At 40.4% G+C, this 20,405-nt stretch overlaps 1 protein-coding gene across 1 annotated transcript in view; it reads left to right on the top strand.

Annotated features, from left to right (window-relative positions):
* SNX2 (sorting nexin 2) overlaps positions 1-11,682 on the top strand; it is a 47,707-nt gene extending 36,025 nt beyond the window's left edge. Inside the window, exons 12-15 of the mRNA XM_073676859.1 lie at positions 1,718-1,861; positions 7,994-8,074; positions 8,183-8,254; positions 11,199-11,682. Coding sequence (XP_073532960.1) covers positions 1,718-1,861; positions 7,994-8,074; positions 8,183-8,254; positions 11,199-11,249 — 348 coding nt within the window. The 3' untranslated portion in view covers positions 11,250-11,682. The remainder of the gene's footprint in view (positions 1-1,717; positions 1,862-7,993; positions 8,075-8,182; positions 8,255-11,198) is intronic.
* Positions 11,683-20,405: the final 8,723 nt, after the last annotated feature.

The raw sequence follows: 20,405 nt of genomic DNA, 5'->3' as shown, positions 1-20,405 counted from the left end.
CAAACAGTGGTTTTCCCCCATATATGGGGTATCTGCTAACTCAGGAGAAATTGCACAACAAACTGCATAGTGCAATTTCTCCTGTTACCCTTATGAAAATGCAAAAGTGGGGGCTGAAAAACATTTTTGTGGGAAAAATGTGAACATTTTATTTTTACGGCTCAATGTTATAAACTTCTGTGAAGCACCTGGGGGTTCAATGTGCTCACTACACATCTAGATAAGTTCTCTGAGGGGTCCAGTTTCCAAAATGGTGTCACTTGTGGAGGGTTTCCACTGTTTAGGCATATTAGGGGCTCCCCAAATGCAACATGGCGTCCGCTAATTATTCAAGAAAATTTTACATTCAAAAAGTCAAATGGCGCTTCTTCCCTTCCGAACCCTGCCGTGCGCCCAAACAGTGGTTTTTCCCCACATATGGGGTGTCTGCATGCCCAGGGGAAATTTCTCAACAAATTTTGGGGTCCATTTTTTTCTGTTACCCCTGCGAAAATAAAAAAAAATCGGGTCTAAAGTAACATTTTTGTGAAAAAAGTTAAATGTTCATTTTTTTTCTTCCACATTCCAAAAATTCCTGTGAAGCACGTGAAGGGTTAATAAACTTCTTGAATGTGGTTTTGAGCACCTTGAGGGGTGCAGTTTTTAAAATGGTGTCACTTTTGGGTATTTTCAGTCATAAAGACCCCTCAAATGTGATGTGGTCCCTAAAAAAATGTTTTTGTAAATTTTGTTGGAAAAATGAGAAATCGCTGGTCAACTTTTAACCCTTATAGCTCCCCAATAAAAAAAAAATAAAAATTTTGGTTCCAAAATTGTGCGGATGTAAAGTAGACATGTGGGAAATGTTATTTATTAATTATTGTGTGACATATCTCTCTGATTTAAGGGCATGAAAATTCAAAGTTTGAAAATTGCTAAATTTTCACCAAATTTCCATTTTTTTCACAAACGCAAGTTATATCGAAGAAATTTTACCACAATCATGAAGTACAATATGTCACAAAAAAACAATCTCAGAATTAGGGGAATCCGTTGAAGCGTTCAGGAGTAATTACCTCGTGGTCAGAATTGTAAAAATTGGCCTGGTCATTAACGTGCAAACCAGCTTGGGTTGTAAAGGGGTTAAAAATTTAAAATGTTTTTTCCTATAGTGCCAGCATATTCTGCAGCATTTTACAGATCAGTGGGGACATGTACAGTGATATCAGACATTTGAGTGACACATAGTTTTACACAGTAAGAGTAAGGGTCCTGTTCACAAGAGCTTACGGTCTACAAGGAGAGGGGGGGGGCTGTAAAAAGAGGTTGTATTAGAAGGTCCCGACATCTTTAAAATAGGGGGGTATTCCTGTAGAGCTGCCTGAATCTTAGTCAAGATAGAGTTGTTTAAGTGTCTAGAATAATATACTGTGATATTCTGCTCATTAAAAAAAATACATAAACCTGACGGGCAGATCATAAATCAGTAGAGAAAAAAAACTAATTATTACTGACATCATAGATCTCATGTGAATAGAGCCCAACTGGAGCTGCCTCCCCGGATTGGTGAGTACACTGCGAAACATGGGCCTCTCTTATTCATTGTATGCCTGTTACACTTTTACACTGAAGCATTAAAATCTTTTTATAGCTTTGTTTTTAATGCCCCCCCCCTAGGAATCGTTAGTAATACTAGAAAAAGATGCAGGATCTAATTTTTATTCTCTTTAATTCCTAGGGTGTGTTTGATCAGCGAATGAAGTGTTGGCAAAAATGGCAAGATACCCAGGTCAACCTGCAGAAGAAACGGGAGGCGGAGGCCAAGCTCCAGATCGCTAACAAACCTGACAAACTTCAGCAAGCAAAGGATGAAATCCGAGAGGTAGATGCTTTACCCCTACTGCATTATTGGCACAGGGTTTTTCTCTAACTACTACTTCTCCATCCTGAAATTCATTAGATGTGTAGGCAGTTATGTGCGAGAGCAGCCAGCAGCACCGACCCCATTGCTGAACCAGCTGATACTTAACGCTACGTCTCCTCATATTTATTACTACTAAATACAATTGTCTGTCTTTGTGTAGTGTGCTTTTTTATATTTTACTAATGAGAATGTATGTACTAAAATAGTCTTCTGGTCATGATATATATGGCATTTATAATGTTAAAAGCAAAAGGCTTAAAACAATGAATTTCTGATCATTTCTTCCCCATGCTTCATAAAGGAGATTGAAGAGGTAGGATACGATTCGTCATTCTCTGGTGTTGTGTGTTGGTCCCTTTGTGTACTCCTCCATGCCAATCAGACGTTGTAGTCCTGCACAGTTCTTGTTCTTCGTCTGTATTGTGACTTGGCAGTTCTCATAAAATACTGCTTTTCTCGGCTGACCTGGACAGCTCTGCTGTTGTCTACAGACCCTATACATGGCGGGTTGTATAACAATACTGTGATTTACTTGTGGCTTTGGAGCGGTCTTGGCATATTACATGTCTGTAATGTACAGTATTATGTAGTGACTAACTTAAAAAAATGCATTTTCATAGAAGGCTTAAAGCTGAAATCTGATTCTTGGATGGTTCTTTAAGCGTTTTATAGACTTGTAAAGGAGGTGCTGCTGGTTCCTCTTGAATCCACAAAATTGTATATATTGGCACATTCTAAAATAAAAGGTAGAACCTCCAAAATATGTCTAGTAAATGTAGATATCTACATAATGGAGGTAATCTAAAGATTGCTGAGAGGCCCACCTAGGCTGCCTTTGAAATTCATAAGTAGTAGATTGAAAGTTTGTCCAAGACGTTTTAAAGGTGGCCAGAAAGCAGGAAATGTTTTAAAGTGGTTGTCCGGCCTTCCTAAAAAAATAACTACAAGCCGAATAAATGGTTTAAGAAAAAAAAATTAAATCAGAAATACAAACAGGCTCAAACCACTCAGGAGGTATGCACTGGGACCTGCAGGACTCAATTACAGCCTATTCTTTGGTCACCTGACCACCAAGACTTGTGATTGTCTGCAGGGGTCAGGTGAGTGAACATCATTGAGTGAGTCTCAGAACAGGACTGCATCCAGGGGGCATTACAGATGGTGAGCATTCACCATCTAAGATGTTTAACCAGTGGAGTGATGGTGGGGGGAGGATGTACCAGGTGAGTATCACTTGGGCTCTGTCCACACTGCATCTGTGCCCACAGTCGGGTGCATGCTCAGAGGATATGTGGCTGACAGTGTGCTCAGTGAGGATGGAAGCTGAGACATCCATCCACCATAGGAATCCACTGGAAAGAAACCCTATGGTAGCGGTGCTTCACAGGTCTCTCCCTATGTACATGCGATGAGAGACCTGTCCATCACCTGCAGTCGCGCTTGGGTCAACGCTGGAGTAATCTGGTTCCTAGCCATAGTCCCCGGCTGCATTCTCAAAGTATATATTTTTTGAAATGCCAGAGCTTTTCAGGAAATAATCTACTTGGCTGCAATCATTGGACAGGCTGCGATTTATGCTGCCGGTAGTTTGACCAGCATGAGCCGTCTGATGGGCTCCCTTTAGACAATATGCAGGCACTTACCAGCCAGATGAAAGAACATACTTTTGTCTTCTATCTGGTGAATGGGCCTATGGTGCCGTTATAGAATGTCAAGGAAAAACTCCTGATGTACACTACGGTTCAAAAGTTTGGGGTCCCCCAGACAATTTTGTGTTTTCCATGAAAACTCATACTTTTATTTATCAAATGATTTGCAAAATGATTAGAAACTATAGTCCAGACATTGACAGGGTTAGAAATAATGATTTTTATTAGAAAGAATATTTTTTTTCCTTCAAACTTTGCTTTCGTCAAAGAATGCTCCCTTTGCAGCAATTCCAGCATTGCAGACCTTTGGCATTCTAGCTGTTAATTTGCTGAGGTCATCTTGAGAAATTTCACCCCATGCTTCCTGAAGCCCTTCCCACAAGTTGGATTGGCTTGATGGGCACTTTTTGCATACCATACGGTCAAGCTGCTCCCACAACAGCTCAATGGGGTTGAGATCTGATGACTGTGCTGGCCACTCCATTACAGATAGAATACCAGCGGCTTGCTTCTTCCCTAAATAGTTCATGCATAATTTGGAGGTGTGCTTTGGGTCATTGTCCTGTTGTAGGATGAAATTGGCTCCAATCAAGTGCTGTCCACAGGGTATGGCATGGTATTGCAAAATGGAGTGATAGCCTTCCTTATTCAAAATCCCATTTATCTTCTACAAATCTCCCACTTTACCAGCACCAAAGCAACCCCAGACCATCACATTACCTGCACCATGCTTGACAGATGGTGTCAGACACTCTTCCAGCATCTTTTCAGTTGTTCTACATCTCACAAATGTTTTTCTGTGTGATCCAAACACCTCAAACTTTGATTCGTCTGTCCATAAAATTTTTTTCCAATCTTCCTCTGCCCATTGTCTGTGTTCTTTTGCCTATATTGATCTTTTCCTTTTATTAGCCAGCATCCCGGAGTTGCCTCTTCACTGTAGACGTTGACACTGGTGTTTTGCGTGTACTATTTAATGAAGCTGCCAGTTAAGGAGCTGTGAGGCGTCAATTTCTCAAACTAGAGACTCTAATGTACTTGTCTTGTTGCTCAGTTGCGCAGCGGGGTCTCCCACTTCTCTTTCTACTCTGGTTAGAGCCTGTTTGTGCTCTCCTCTGAAGGGAGTAGTACACACCGTTGTAGGAAATCTTCAGTTTCTTTGCAATTTCTCGCATGGAATAGTCTTAATTTCTAAGAACAAGAATAGACTGTCGAGTTTCACATGAAAGTTCTCTTTTTCTGGCCATTTTGAGAGTTTCATAGAACAAACACAAATGTAATGCTCCAGATTCTCAACTAGCTCAAAGGAAGGTCAATTTTTATAGCTTCACAAATCAGCCAAACCGTTTTCAGCTGGGCTAATATACTTGTGCAAGGGTTTTCTAGGGTTTTCTAAACATCCATTAGCCTTCTTACACAGTTAGCAAACACAATGTACCATTAAAACACTGGAGTGGTGGTTGTTGGAAATGGGCCTCTATACACCTATGTAGATATTGCAAGAAAAACAAGACGTTTACATCTAGAATAGTCCTTTACCAAATTAACAATGTATACAGTGTATTTCTGATTCAGTTAATGTTAGCTTCATTGAAAAAAAATGTGCTTTTCTTTCAAAAATAATGAAATTTCTAAATGACCCCAAACTTTTGAACGGTAGTGTATACTGTAGGCTAGGTGCACACAGTGTGCACTGGCCTTATTTTATTCCATTCCCTACTTTTTGGCCATTCTTAAAGTCCTGGATTACTCTTTTTGTTGAAAGGTTTGTTAGTTTTGGAAGAGAAAAAAATTAAATGCCTTTTTTTTATTAATGATTCTAAACCTGTGCTGTTGAGTAACAGTCGTTTTAATTTTTATTTTGTAAATCAATAGCTTGTGTAGAAATAAGCAACTTTATAATATATCTTTCTCTGAAATCTGCTTTTCTAGGCTAGAATTGATCAGTCCTTCTCAAAATTCTCAATTCTGGGGTAAAATCTGCATTCAGTGAAGACAGACTTTCCCATTACTGAGATGTCCGTTGCTATGGATACACTTCCATGTGGAGGGAGGAGCTAAAGACAGCTCCTCCCTCCTCCTATCTAGATAGTAGCATCTCTCATCTCCTATCTCCGTAATGGGAAAGTGTCTTCACTGAATACAGATTTTACCCCAGAATTGAGAATTTTGAGAAGGACTGATCAATTCTGTAATAGAAAAGCAGATTTCTCTGATAAGATGCATTACAAAGTTACTTATTTCTACGTGTGCTATTGATTTATGTAATAAAAATAAAAATGATGGTTACTCTTTAAAACTAGCATTACAAAAAGTAATAAATTAGAAATTAGTTTAACATCGGATGTTAATTGTACAGTGTTTGTGTATGTACCTACACTGTGTCTATGTAAGTGCCTACATTATGTATGTATGTATGTATGTACACTAGTGGCCAAAATTGAGGCAACACCTGCAGTTTTTCACCAATATTTAATGAAAGTTTTCACTGACATACTTGCTTGAACACATGCCCTCTTCTGCGATATGTATTCTATGTTTGCTTATAGTGACCTGGGTGTGATTTAAGACCGATATTGTGCCAGCAGTATTAGACAGGAGTGGTCGCCTAAGAAGAGAGCCCAAGCTGTTACTTTAAGAGAAGAAGGGTACAGTTACCGGGAAATTGCAGCACGAATTGGAAAAGGGATCTCACCGGCCAGCGTTCTCAGTGTGTAAGCGGTTTCAAGAGAAAAGAGATCTCACCGGCCAGCGTTCTCAGTGTGTAAGCGGTTTCAAGAGAAAAGGGATCTCACCGGCCAGCGTTCTCAGTGTGTAAGCGGTTTCAAGAGAAAAGGGATCTCACCGGCCAGCGTTCTCAGTGTGTAAGCGGTTTCAAGAGAAAAGGGATCTCACCGGCCAGCGGTTTCAAAAGGAAGGCTACAACTCCTCAGGTTGATAGAAGAACTGTTATAATCGCCCTAAATAACAGGAAATCCACTGCTGTTGTCATCAACAAGGAGTTTGACAACACTGGAGTGACGGTGTCCGATCGGACGGTTCGATGACTATTGGTAAACACGGGGTTAAGAGCCAGAATACCATGTAAAAAGCCATTTTTGAATGCCTCACAGTATCAGAAATGTCTGCAGTGGCCAAAGAACATTCTAAATGGACCATTGAACTATGGAGAAATGTTTTATGGAGCGATGAGACACGCATATCCATCTTTGGCAGCGACGGTGTCTGTTCGACCTGGAGAGGATTGCTTGGCAGAGGGTACAGTACCCACCATGAAGCATCCTCTGAGTGTTATGGTAGGGGGCTGCGTGTCCAGAGATGCAGGTGGTAGGCTGCAGGTAATTGAAGGAACAGTTAATGCTGAAAAATACACCAAGGAAGTCATTCAGCCTAAACTCATTCCTTCGGCACGTGATGTATTTGGTGAAGGGACACCGTTTATTTTTTAGCAAGATGGAGCCCCATGCCATACAGCTAAAAAATGTCTCTTGGTTCGAGGACAAAAATGTCCAGCTATTGAATTGACCAGGAAACAGCCCAGATCTCAATCCTATTGAGAATCTCTGGGCTCTGCTCAAAAGAGCGGCGTCAAAACAGCGGGCTTCACACAAGCAGGAACTCATTGCAGCCATCATCAAATCATGGCTTCATATCATCACACCATCTGATTTACACAAACTGGTAGCATGCCAAGTAGATGCCAGGCAGTTATCAAGGCCAAGGGCTATCCAACGAAGTATTAACATTTTAGTATTAGATATGCAAATAGGACAAATAAATGGCTTTTCTCCCACAGTCATCTGAGTGACAATAGTGTCCAATTTGTTGACCAATTAACAAATTTCCTACTATTATTGTGTTTCTATATGAGATTTTGTTTTTTCTACTTAAAAACTTTGCTATGAAATTTGGATTTGTATTGGCAAAATGCTAAAAATTCATAAATCTTGAGGGTGTTGCCTCAATTTAGGCCACTAGTGTATGTACTGACTTCCCACATGCCACGTATACCAATGGTGGTTTCTTATTTTTTATACATACTCACTGAAAGTATAACTTTAATTAAATGCATGTATAACTAGCATCACTAGACAGGTTGCACCGCTGTGACCCCTACTTATCTGGGGTGGCCAACTTGTAGTGGTGACCCCATACGCGCACCACAGCTATGAGACTGCCAGAGATGGTGGTATACATCGATAGACAATAATTGGAGCGGTGGCGCTCATGCGGGATCATCGCGTTACTCTTACATGGGGCACTCCAGATCAGCAGGGGCACGTTTATGAAAGGTTTTAAAATGTCTCTTGTAAAGTTCCATAAGTCTGTTTTATATGTATCATCTATTCTATGTACCTTTTTACTACAACATGTTGGTGTATTATGGAGGTCCGTTTTTAATCTTTGAGGTTATTTTGCATTGTACGCTTTGTCTTTTCAGTTGGAAGAAAAAGTTCAGCAGGGAGAACGAGATTTTGAACAGATCTCTCAAACTATTCGCAAGGAAGTGGGTAGATTTGAGGTAAGTTTTTATTTCAGGTCCCATGACGTATAGATTTTCTGTTATTAATTACATATGCTTTTATGTAATGTCCATTATGAAATTAATCCTTTTCTCTTCCCCCTGTAGAAAGAACGTGTGAAAGACTTTAAATCTGTTATTATCAAGTATTTAGAATCATTAGTACAAACACAGCAGCAGGTAAGTGCAAAACCTATAGATTTCATGTATGTAATATTGCAGATCTGAAATCACATCAACATTGGACAATATAATCTGTGGGTGTCCTAATGATTCAGGATTAGTTCACCTAGTCATGGCACCCTTGAAATTGTTTTAGAAAATTGAGTATTTCTCACAGAAAATGAATGCAATTACACATTTTGTAAGGCTGCGTGCCCATTTCCGCAGCGAAAACGCTTGGTAATCTGTATCCCATGGTCCACAATGATAATACACATGTGTTGTGCACATGCTGTGGATTATCATTGCAGAAAAATATGCAGCATGTCCATTAATTTTGCGGAAACGCGGCGTAATTGCCGCCATTGACTTGCATTGAATCGCATAATATCCGCATGATTACATGTACACATGCGGATATTAAGCGATTCAATGCGCGGCTGGTACCCGGGTCTGGAGAAGAGGAGACTCTCCTCCAGACCCGGGTACCACAGTACCTGTAGTTAAAAAAGAATTAAAATAAAAAAAAAAAAAAATTATACTCACCTTCTGATGGCCCCCGGTCTCCTGTATGGTGCATCCGGTGTCTTCGGCGGCTCGTGGTGGTGTAAAAGGACCGGTTGCGTGACCAGTCACATGACTAAATGATGTCATGGAAGGTCCTTTTACACCACTGCGAGCCGCCGAAGACACCGGACGCACCATACAGGAGACCGGGGGCCATCAGAAGGTGAGTATAATGTTTGTTTGTTTTTTATTTTTTACCATTTTTTTTCTTCTTTTTTTTAACTATTAACTTGGTCACACTATATAAATCCATGCCGGTTGCATGGATTTATATAGTGTGACCAAGTTGTCAAGCACTTTTCCAAGAGATGCTAAAAGCGCTTGGAAAAGCGCTTGATAGCCCGCATGCTGAAATGCATGCAAAAACGCTTGACAAACACTTCTACCTGGCAAGAAAAAACGCATGTGTTTTTCCTGCCAGGAGATGCAGAAAAAATCCGGAGCATTTCTGCTTCGTGGGCACTTAGCCTAATACACGTTTATTTACTTTGTGTGTATTGTAACACACAAAAAAAACAGGAGAAAAAAAACAAATTGGACATAATTTCACACACAAACCCAAAAATGGGCCGGACAAAATTGTTGGCACCCTCAAATTAATATTTGGTTGCACACCCTATGGAATAAATAACTGCAATCAATCGCTTCCTATAACCATCAACAAGCTGCTTAAACCTCGTCTTTTGTCTCTCAAATTTGAAGGGCGTCTTCTCCCAACAGCAATTTTAAGATCTCTTCACAGGTGATCACTGGGATTTACATTCAGACTCATTGCTGACCACTTCAGAACTCTCCTCAGTGCTTTGTTTCCATTTCTGGGTGCTTCTTAAAGTATGTTTGGGGTCATTGTCCTGTTGGAAGACCCTTGACCTAAGATGCAAATTCAGCTTTCTGACACTAAGCACTACATTCTGACTCAAAATCCTTTTGGTAATCTTCAGATTTCATGATGCCTTGCACCCAGTGGCAGCAAAGTAACCCCAAAACAACTTTGAACCTCCACCATATTTTACTGTAGGTACTGTTTGTTTTTTTGTTTTTTTTTGTAGACATCATACAGTTTTCAGTTAACAGTAGAATGATGTCCTTTACCAAAAAGCTCTATATTTTGGGCTCATCTGTCCACAAGATGCTTTCCCAGAAGGATTTTGGCTTACTGACTTACATTTTGGCAAGCTGCAGTCTAGCTTTTTTATGTCTGTTTCAACAGTGGGGTCCAACTGGGTCTCCTGCCATAGCATTTTATTAAAATATCGACTAATAGTTCGCGTTGACACTGATTGCATCCTGAGCTTGCAGGACAGCTTGAATTTCTCTGGAACTTTATTGGGTCTGCTTATCCACTATCCAGACTATCCTGCGTTGCAACCTTTCATCAATTTTTCTCTGCCATCCACATCCAGGGAGAGTAGCGACAGTGCCATGGGTAGTAAACTTCTTGATTTATGTTGCGCACTGTGGATAAAGGATCATCAAGATCTCTGGAGATGGACTTGTAGCCTTGAGATTGTTGATATTTTTCAACAATCTTGGTTCTCAAGTCCTTGGATAGTTCTCTTCTCCTTTTTCTGCTCTCCATGCTTAGTGTGGCAAACAGACAAACAATGCTAAGACTGAGTCAACTTCTCCCCTTTTTATCTGGATTCTGATGTAATTTTCATATTGCCCACACCTGTTACTTGCCACAGATGAGTTTGAACGAGCATCACATGCTTGAAACAAAGTTATTTACCCACAATTTTGGAAAGTTGCCAACAATTTTGTCCAGGGCATTTTTGGGGTTTTGTGTGAAATTATGTCCAATTTGCCTTTTTTTTCTCCTTTTTTCTTTGTGTTCTAATACACAAAGGAAATAAACATGTGTAATTACAATAATGTTCTGGGAGAAATAATTCATTTTCTGGAACTATTTTAAGGGTGCCAACACTTTCGGCCATGACTGTAGGGTGGATGTGGATATGTGTATGTTCACATGCAGATTTCATACTATGAAACAAAAATGGTGACCTCCCTTGTAAATCTCCACTGCAGAGCCACCTGCTATGGACTTAAAATCTGCACCCTAGGTCAATTTGATCTTAGATTTTTTTTTTATTCGATGCATGGATGAGAGATTAAAATCGATAGATGAAGAATCCACATCATATCTGCTCCATGTGAATGTCACCCTTCGATTATGTGCACACAACACCTTATTCACGCAGACATCACCTGCAACCCGCCTGCACTAAATAAACCGCCAAAAATAATGAACGTATGCTCAGCAATGTAGAAACGACTCGTGTACATGTTCCGTTTTGTTACTGCTTTTTAACCCCTTCAGGTTTTGAAAGCTGTACCTACGTATTTGATGCATTGTAGTAAAATGTTTTTATCAATTTACTTTTCCTTCTAGCTTATAAAGTATTGGGAAGCATTTCTACCTGAAGCCAAAGCCATAGCCTAGAATGCCGACTTCTCCACGTTCAGATCATCGACCGACCGTCACCGCATTCCACAATGAAATGGTGTTTCAAATCAAAGAAAATATCAAGATAAACCACTCTATATTTTATTAACATGTGGCTTCTTTTTATATACTATTGCTTTTTAATAAGAGTGCTGCATGTCCTGACCCATTCCAATGGACTGTGGCATGATATTCTGCAATATTTTGCTGAATTGAACACTAATGTGTCTTACTATTTTGCATTTATCAAGTGCAGATGAAAGCAAGAAAGTTTTATTTTGAAGTATTTTCTTTGAAAAATCAGTTCCGTCAAATGATATTTACCTTATCTTTACAAAGCAAATTATTGTTGCATTTCTAAGTGTTCACTTACACATTCCTGTACAGATATGATTTTGTGATTATTATAATAAAGGTATATTCCTTGTGAGCTGCTCACCTCTTCCGCGCCTATATTATATCGGTACTGCTTTGCAATGATTTTATTGTAAATGAGAAATGTTCTTGTGTCGAAAACGCACATCGGTCTGCCTGGGTTATTAACCATGTCATGCCCATCTGCTCTTTACAAAATAGATAAGTGGGGGGGTAACTTGGAAGGGTTTTCCACTTTCAGGAAATTAGACCTCAAATGTTGTAAAATACCTAAAATATCAAACTGAGTAAGCACTCGCCCTCCCTGGGTCCAGCACTGCTTGGGTCTTGGTTAGAGCGGTGACATCACATCACCACTGCAGCCAATCACTGAGCTCAGCTGCTGTGCCGAGTAGACTTCATGAGCCGCTGAGCTCCGTGATTAGCTACGGTGGTGTTGTGCTCTGTTGACATGTCACCGCTACGGGCCAAATCACTGACATAAGCAGCGGGTGGGAAGCCACCACGGGGCCTGGGGAGGCTGAGTACTTACTCTGTTATTTGAAAGCGTTTGGTGCTCACTTTCCTGAAAGTGGAAAACACCTTTAAAGGGGTGGAGTGGGGGTCTATATTGGAAACTTGATTGCTTTGTTCCATGAACGGCACCACACCTATCCTCCGCATGTGTGCGGTATTGCATCTCATGCCCATTGGCTTCAGTAGCATTGAGGTCCAATGCCACACAACCTATCAAAACAGTGCCAAACCTGTTCAGAAGGCAGCCATGGTTTTCTAACCCTGGACAACAAATGCCATGCATGTTAGTGGTTTCTAGCTGTAGTCCTGAAAGTCAGCCATGCATTTACCATTGTAAACAGAACCATATGACTGAAGATCCTCACTGTCATGGATGCAAAACCCATAGAAGAAAGGGGAAAACCTCCCTCCTAGCATCACTGCTTTCCTTGCTTTTTTTTGGAGGGGGGGGGTGTCACATATTTTAATAATTGGGAGGGCAGTGTTACATATTTAATGATTTGGGGGGGTGTTGTCACATAGTTAATGATTGGGGGGTGTTGTCACATATTTAATAATTGGGTGTGTTACATATTTAATAACTGGGAGGGCTGTGTCACATAGTTAACGATTAGGGGGGTGTTGGCACTTATTTAATAATTGGGGGGTGTTGTGTACGGTCAGGTTGCTTCCTTGCATGCTCCTGATGACCTTATAGCACACTTGTCATCCAGTCCCCTGTCAGTCAGGACTGCAGGAGCACCCACTGGCTTATTTCTATTATAAGGCTGTTTTCACACGTCTTACTTTCAGCATCCAAGTGTGACCCACAATGTCTGAGACCAGCTGTGGTTCTCCTGACCTGAACTCAACAGCCTCATACTTGTATATGTCTGAGTAAAAGTGGATTTATTGTAGAGAAACAGATTAAATACAATAGCAATCCCAATGTTCACATGTAGCTCTTATTATGAGAAGCCAAGGAAGGCACAGGACTTACTGCTAATTTCCGTGCATCTATGCCAGAGGGCAAAAGGCGCAGGGCACAGCATGGGACTATAGCCTAATAATGAGCTCCTAGAAATGAAACCTTGTATATATAGGAGTGCAGCGTATTGTATGGGCAGTAACTGCTGTGTATATACCCCTATTGTACACCTGAAAACTAGTGGGGATATGTAACCTTCTATTCACAAAGTCCATGATCCGATTGTATTTTCCCCTCTTGTGCAGACAGAAAAGAGATACTGAACGGATCCCATGCTTTCCTTTCCGGACATTATTTGTATCAGTTATGATGTCGCCTGTCTGCCTTCACTGAAAAGAAAATGTCATGCGGCATCATTATCTGGCAATGGATGCCGTACAGAACGGGTATATGTGCCCCCAGCCTTAGATCAGCCATTATATCAGTGGCTGGTGAGGAGGCTTGCAGGGCTGACATGCACAGGCTCGGTCTATTTCAGGATAATTAAAATGAAAGTACCGTAACTGGATCTGAAAAATATTCTGAATGACCTAACAAGAATGAGAAATAGGAGTCTATTTTGTCCCCAGTGGTTGGAATATGCAGACGGATCAACAGTCAGAGCAGTGAGATCTATAAATATGTGGCCATCAACCGGCTGTAAGTGATATTAGCCCTCCATGACTTTATACTGCCGACTGCCATCTGTTGCACTGGTTAAAGAACCTCCCTCCGAAAAATCAAAAGGCTCATGATTTGTCCCCTTCTGACAAGTTATTTAAGAATCTTTATTACTTTTGCTTATTGCCCACTATGCCTCTATAAGGCAGAAACTGCCTGAAAAACTATCAGAAAACGCTCAAAAGAATTAACATGCATTTCTATGTAAAAATGACTTACTGTGCACATGTTCAGTCTTTTTTGATTGTCCTTTCTTCTTTTTATTTTTTTATTTTTTTTTTAACCACTATAAGCGCCAAATAGTTAAGAGACCTGACAATTCTTCTGCCATTTTCTGTGTGGAAGATACTCTGTAATTCACAATTAAAGTCAATGGGAAAGCTCAGAAGGGGCCTGGAAGACAACCGGACATGTTTTGGAGCATTTTAACATCATTATTGCTTATAAAATGTCAGCAGTTTCTTTATTCAATGGAGTGGGGGGGGGGGGGAGTAAAAAGTTACAAAATAATTTGCTAAGCCTCCAAAAAACTGACGATGTTCAAAGCTGCAACAATCACTTATTAAAAATAGCATTACGTTTTTTTTTTTTCACGGACTGAATCTGCATGTGAATAAAAAAATCACAGCATGCACTAGTTTCTTCTGTAAATTGGATGAAACTTGCATATTAAAGTCTGTGGGTGCATGCAAAAAAAACGGCTGCCATACATATAGCATCCAATTTTTATTGATGAATTGCTATTCTGTAACAAACTGTAAATGAGCTTGTAAATTAATAACTGCTGCTGGGAAAAAAAACTGCATACGGATGACAAATGAGAAAAATATCTTCCAAGTTTCCTGGATGAAACTTTTTTTTTTTTTAGATAGTCATGTCAACCTATCAAAGGTTTATTCTCCAGTTATCACTTGAGCAGCTCAGAGCAATGCAATCTCCCCACACTCGCCTTACTTCCTGGTTTCAGGCAGTGGGGTCTCTCCTATTTAAGTGGCAGTTCTGGTAAATAGTTGAGTTGTAGTACTAGTAGAACCTTAAAGTTCCAATATTATATTATATTTACACACAAATAAAAAGGCATTTCAGCAAGCACACAGCGCAGGAAAGTTAGAGCCATGATTAAGAGACCTGCTCTGGGAAAAGCCAATTCTGCTGGCTGGTGAATTGCATGATTTATAACAGCAGCTTGTCGGGAGGTGAGCAGATAACTGCTATATAGAAATGAGTGGGCTGGGATGTTGGGAGTTAAAAGGGTTGTCCAGTACTTTGGCATATTTTTTAAATGTGTTTTAATGGTAAGCCTGCCCACAACCCTGGCCGCTCACAGGCAGAAACAGCACAAGGAGGTAATTAGAAAGAAGCTTCTATTTATCATTAAAACACATTGACATATTTTTTAAAAGTACCGGACAATCCCTTTAACTTCTCTCTTGGAATGTAACTACTGTGACATCTCAAGCCAGGATCTGGGCAAACACCAGTGGTTGAGCTCCATGGAAACAAGCTGTACACTATGAAAAATAAAAGCTCTCATTGCAGGAGAATGGCAGCAGATTAAAAAAAAGTCAATTGCAAACTTATTTTCATGCTGTCTAACTAATTAGAGCAATTTAATAACCCCTTTAACACAATTATTTCTTCTGACATAGCATCAGACACTGTATTACAGAACTATACTTTCTGGTGCTGTACAGACTAAAAAATAACTGTGTGCATGTAGTGTTTGTGAACCCCAATGAGTACATTGACGATAATGTCTGTCAAGCGCTGTGGAATATGATGCCTCTAAATAAGTAAATTAAATAGGCCATTTTCCCACGTGTACAAATGCTGATTTTTTTTTTCTGCTGGCGTCTACATCAAAATGCGCCATAGCAATCTACTTTGTTGCATGTTTGCTGTGTTTTTTCGGCGTTTCCCCCTTTTTTGTGTGTTTTGGTGCAGATTTGAAGTGCGTTTTATTTTAGTGCACAAACCACTGGGATTCTGCACTTAAATGCAAGTGTGATTTTTACATGCCGATTTTTTCAGACCCCTCATAGAAGCATGTAGTGAAAAACCGCTTGATGTAAAAAATGAATGAGGCACATCGTATTCCTCACTGCCAGGCGAGTGGTACTTTTTGTAGAGGGCAGTCGTGTGTCCAACGTGTAATATTTGAGTCAACAAAGAATTGCGGAGTTGCAGAAAATGTTCCTGAACATAAGTTCTTCATTTTTCCATCATCCTGTAGAAACCAGATGTAGGAAATTAGTTTATTGACCTTTTATTTTTTATGTAGGAGTCAATTGCAACAAATGTTACGCAACTGAATATACCCCCAGGGAAGGTTCTCACGGCCATATTGTGGCCCTACATGTAGTCACCGTTCCCACATCAACCACGCGTCTTGTGATCCGCACAGAATAATTCAGGTCAGGAATTGCACCTGTAATATGGATGACAATGTGTCTGCTATACGGATTTGTGAATTCTCAGAAAAAGGTTCCTATACCTTCTATAAAATACTTGCAGTGGGCTATGATGTCTGCTTCCCTCTTTTCACAGCAGACAGATTACAAAACTCCATCTTCTAATGGTGGGACCCGTGCGGTGGAAATGTGTTCTATTGCTAAAATAATGTTTCTTGCACTTTTATAAAGTCTAAATGTTTACATGATAACCACAAATACACCACTCTGTATCCCAGAACGGTCCTACCAAATCTACACCAAGATGCATCGTTACTGGGCTGGACTGACGCCCATGGTTGATTACAGAGCTAGGAACTCCTTCAGGTATTATCAGATGTGAGTCACCCTCCTGGGGTCTAGAAGCTGCCAAGTGAAATTCAGGCACCTAATATTACTGTCAGGCTGCAGCGGGGTCAGAGTGGTATAAGAAGAGCTGACGTCTCATCTATGACTCCCAGACACTATAATGAATCATAAACGGCAGTCACAGCCAGGTAAGATATAGCTGCACTATGCCAGTATACCCACTGGAAATAAAACCCAACTTTTTGTTACAGGAGGAATGTCTGCTTGACCTGGATTTGTTTTTTTTTTTTTCTTTTTAGCAAAATAGGGTGGTGGATGGGAAAATGGGTGAATTTTTTGTTTTTCTTATTTTTTTTCATAAATCAATAGTACACATGAAAATAAGAAACTTTGCAATATATTTTATCAGAGAAATCACTCTTTTTCTCAATTCACAGGTAAAATCTGTCTTCAGTGTATACATACAGGTGCATCTCACTAAATTAGAATATCATAAAAAAGTTAATTTATTTCAGTTCTTCAATACAAAAAGTGAAACTCATATATAGAGTCATTACAAACATAGTGATCTATTTCAAGTGTTTATTTCTGTTAATGTTGATGATTATTGCTTACAGCCAATGAAAACACAAAAGTCATTATCTCAGTAAATTAGAATACTTTATAATAACAACTTGAAAAATGTTTTTTAAACTCTGCTTGGATTATGTGCCTCTCCACTCTTCCTCCAGACTCTGGGACCTCGATTTCCAAATGAAAATTGGAACTCTGGGACCTTGTAGAGTGTGTCAATGACTGCCTTCTGGACATCTGTCAAGTCAGCAGTATTCCCCATGATTGTGGAGCCTACTGAAACAGACTAAGGGACCTTTTTAAACCCTTTAGGAAGCCTTTGCAGGTATTTTTTGTTAATTATTTTAATTTACTGAGATAATGACTTTTGTGTTTTCATTGGCTGTAAGCCATAATCATCAACATTAACAGAAATAAACACTTGAAATAGATCACTCTGTTTGTAATGACTCTATATAATATATGATTTTCACTTTTTGTATTGAAAAACCGAAATAAATTAACTTTTTGATGATATTCTAATGTAGTGAGATAGGAAACCGTTATATAAGTCTGTGCTGGCCTCTCATGACTGATCTATACGTCTCTTCTCTTTGGGAGGAAGTGTCCCTTTGTCTTATGAGGCTCCTCCACATAAGGCAATCCGGTCTGTGATGAATGGAGAATTAGCTCCACCATAAACTGGTGAGGGATAATCAGTTTTACAATGAAAAGCAATAGAACTTGGCTATATTATTTTTGTATCAAGTCACTACAATTCTCTATATCTCTGCTTGCCATCATTTAGTAAGAACCTAATTCTAGGGGATGAAAGATGAATGTCCTGGTCAGTTCTCAGCACTGCGTCATCATGGTCACAGAATCTCTCGGCTTATTACAGATTGAAGGTCCTATTGAATGATTGTAAGCAGAGGACTTGGAAACCATGAGGAATTCATAAAAAATAATGAACAGGGGACCCCGGCTATGAGTTTGTAGACCACATAAAGAATATCTGAGACCAGCCGAGGATCAAAATGCTCATCTTAGTCACTTGAGATACACAGCAAGGAGAAATAAGTTTCCACATAATGAATTTCAGCTCATGTGCTCTCCTCTTCTTCTTTCACCAATCAATAAATCACCCAAAGTACAAGACCATGAAAACAATCATTTATTGTACTGTAGAAGAGCAGGTTATGTTACTTTGATGATTCGGTCGACAGGGGTAGGGGTACTCGGATAGCGGGATGGATGGATTACTTCTGTGGAGATCACGGTTGGTTCCCGGTTCCGTACCCTGGACCGTCAGTAAAGGGATGGGGGTGAGGATGATGGGAGTATTGTGTCCTGACGCCTCCTGTGGTAACTGGTGAAATCGGTTACCAGCGCTGTGTATGGTTGCTGAGGTGATCGGCATACGGCTTGTACGAACGCTATAGGCAGTAATGTGAAAGTAGGCACATACACACATTAAGTCTTTGTTTCAGTACCTTTCTTTTACTGATGTCCGGTAACAGGTACAGTTCAGGAGGGTAACCAGGTTTTCGGTGCAGGTAGAGATATTCACTCTGGAGATTTGTGAGGCCTCCTCTAACAATGTGTGCGTTGTTTGGGATCAGTCCTGCCTTAAGCTGAACCTGCCACCTTTTACTTTCTTTGGGGTCCTTCTCCACAACTGACAATGAGGACCTTTCCTTGGGGCTACCAATTCTCTTTCTGGGCCCCTGGTCCTATACTTGGTCAAGTTTGGCAACTCTTTCCCCTTCTTCTTCAGGGGGAGTAGATCCTCCTGATCTGTCCGGGTTTTCTATGCTATTCCTGAATTAATAGCAATCTTGGACTCCGGTGTCCGGGTGAGCTTAAGGGATAATAGTTTTATCTCTTTCTTTCTCCTTCTAGCCTCCGTCCCTCTCTCTAGGGCGCTTCACAACATGGACCTGTTTCCTAGTTCAGGGCTTAACTGGTCCTCAGACAACAGCTCTCTGTCTCTCTCCTCCTTCACCCGTCTCTAGACTAACTGCCGCTTTGCTGTCTCCCTGGCAGCTGACTCCTCCCCTCAGACCTGGGGTGGAAGGTGTTGTGTGTGCCCAAGTGTACATCTCTCCCTGCACCTATGAATCCTGTGGTAATCCCCCGCAGGGGTGCCACATTCCCCCCTAGTTAACTTCAGTCCTCCGGGACTGAAACATTTTTGTTTTAACAAAGATAACATAACATTAACATTTATATTTGTAATTTGAACAGAGTCTCAAAAATAAAGTTTACAATAACCAGGGAAAATGAGAAAAACGGATAACCAGTCCATACAACGCTAGTCGATCTGCTGCAGGCTGTTAAAGGGAATGTGTTTTTGCTACCACCAGTCCTGTGGCTTCGGTCCATTCTTAAAAATTTTTCAAAAAGTTTCAGACGTCCAAACAGGTAAAGTCTCTTTAGGCTTAAAGATTCAAATAGACTTAATAATTCACAATACACAACAAAACATTTACTACGCGTGCCTTGGCGCAAGGGTCCTAGGTACTGCAGGGGCCTCTCCCGGTCATAAGCACTGTAGGCCCTTTGGCCCTGGGGTCACCTATTGGCCAAGATTTTGCTCTCCCTAGACAGCTTCTTATGCCAACTCTACTCACCCCTTTTTTTTTTTTATGTTGTGTACCTGGTGTAACCTGTTTTGGTCTACTCGTCTCCCTTCTATATACTGACTTTAACTACATATTTACATTTTTGAACCTATTTACATTTCCCTTTTGTTATGGTTTACTCCCTGTATCTGAGTGGTGGGTGTCCAAAATTAATACGTGATGACCTCCGTAAAACTGGTATCCCACTGGTGCGTAAGCCTGGTGTGGAGCGAACACTACTTACTGACTCATGTGTTGGTCTACGTAGCACAGGTATGCCGGAGTGTCTTCCCACTCCCCTAGTGGGAATGGCAGGTACACCGATTGCAGGATTCCCTAGCTCGGCTGCAGCAGGTGGTTCTTCTGCTCTTGATCCTTCTACTGGTTGTGGGAATGTCAACATGGGAATTAAATATGCTCCTTCTATTTGGGGCTAATCTTCGGGTAACTCTCCTAAGATTGTCTTAATTGTCCTTGGCGTCTCTTCTACTGGTATGGGACAAGGGATATATTCTTTTTGTTGTAAGGGTTGAGGACACTTCTTTAAGTGGTCTCGGGATACTGTTGCTGTTGTTTTTCCGTTATCCTTGCTGATTAGACAGCTTTTCTGGTTGTCAAAATTGGATGGTAATACAGTGTATGGTTCTTCTTCCCATTGATTATCTAGCTTATGAAGTCTCTTTTTCCTTTTCAAAACCAA

The sequence above is a fragment of the Phyllobates terribilis genome, unplaced genomic scaffold (assembly GCF_046119375.1).
Source record: "Phyllobates terribilis strain yellow unplaced genomic scaffold, ASM4611937v1 Scaffold_1__5_contigs__length_1240528914, whole genome shotgun sequence".
Lineage (NCBI taxonomy): Eukaryota > Metazoa > Chordata > Amphibia > Anura > Dendrobatidae > Phyllobates > Phyllobates terribilis.
The sequence above is the reverse complement of the archived record's forward strand: the minus strand, read 5'-3'. Positions and strand labels throughout refer to the sequence as shown.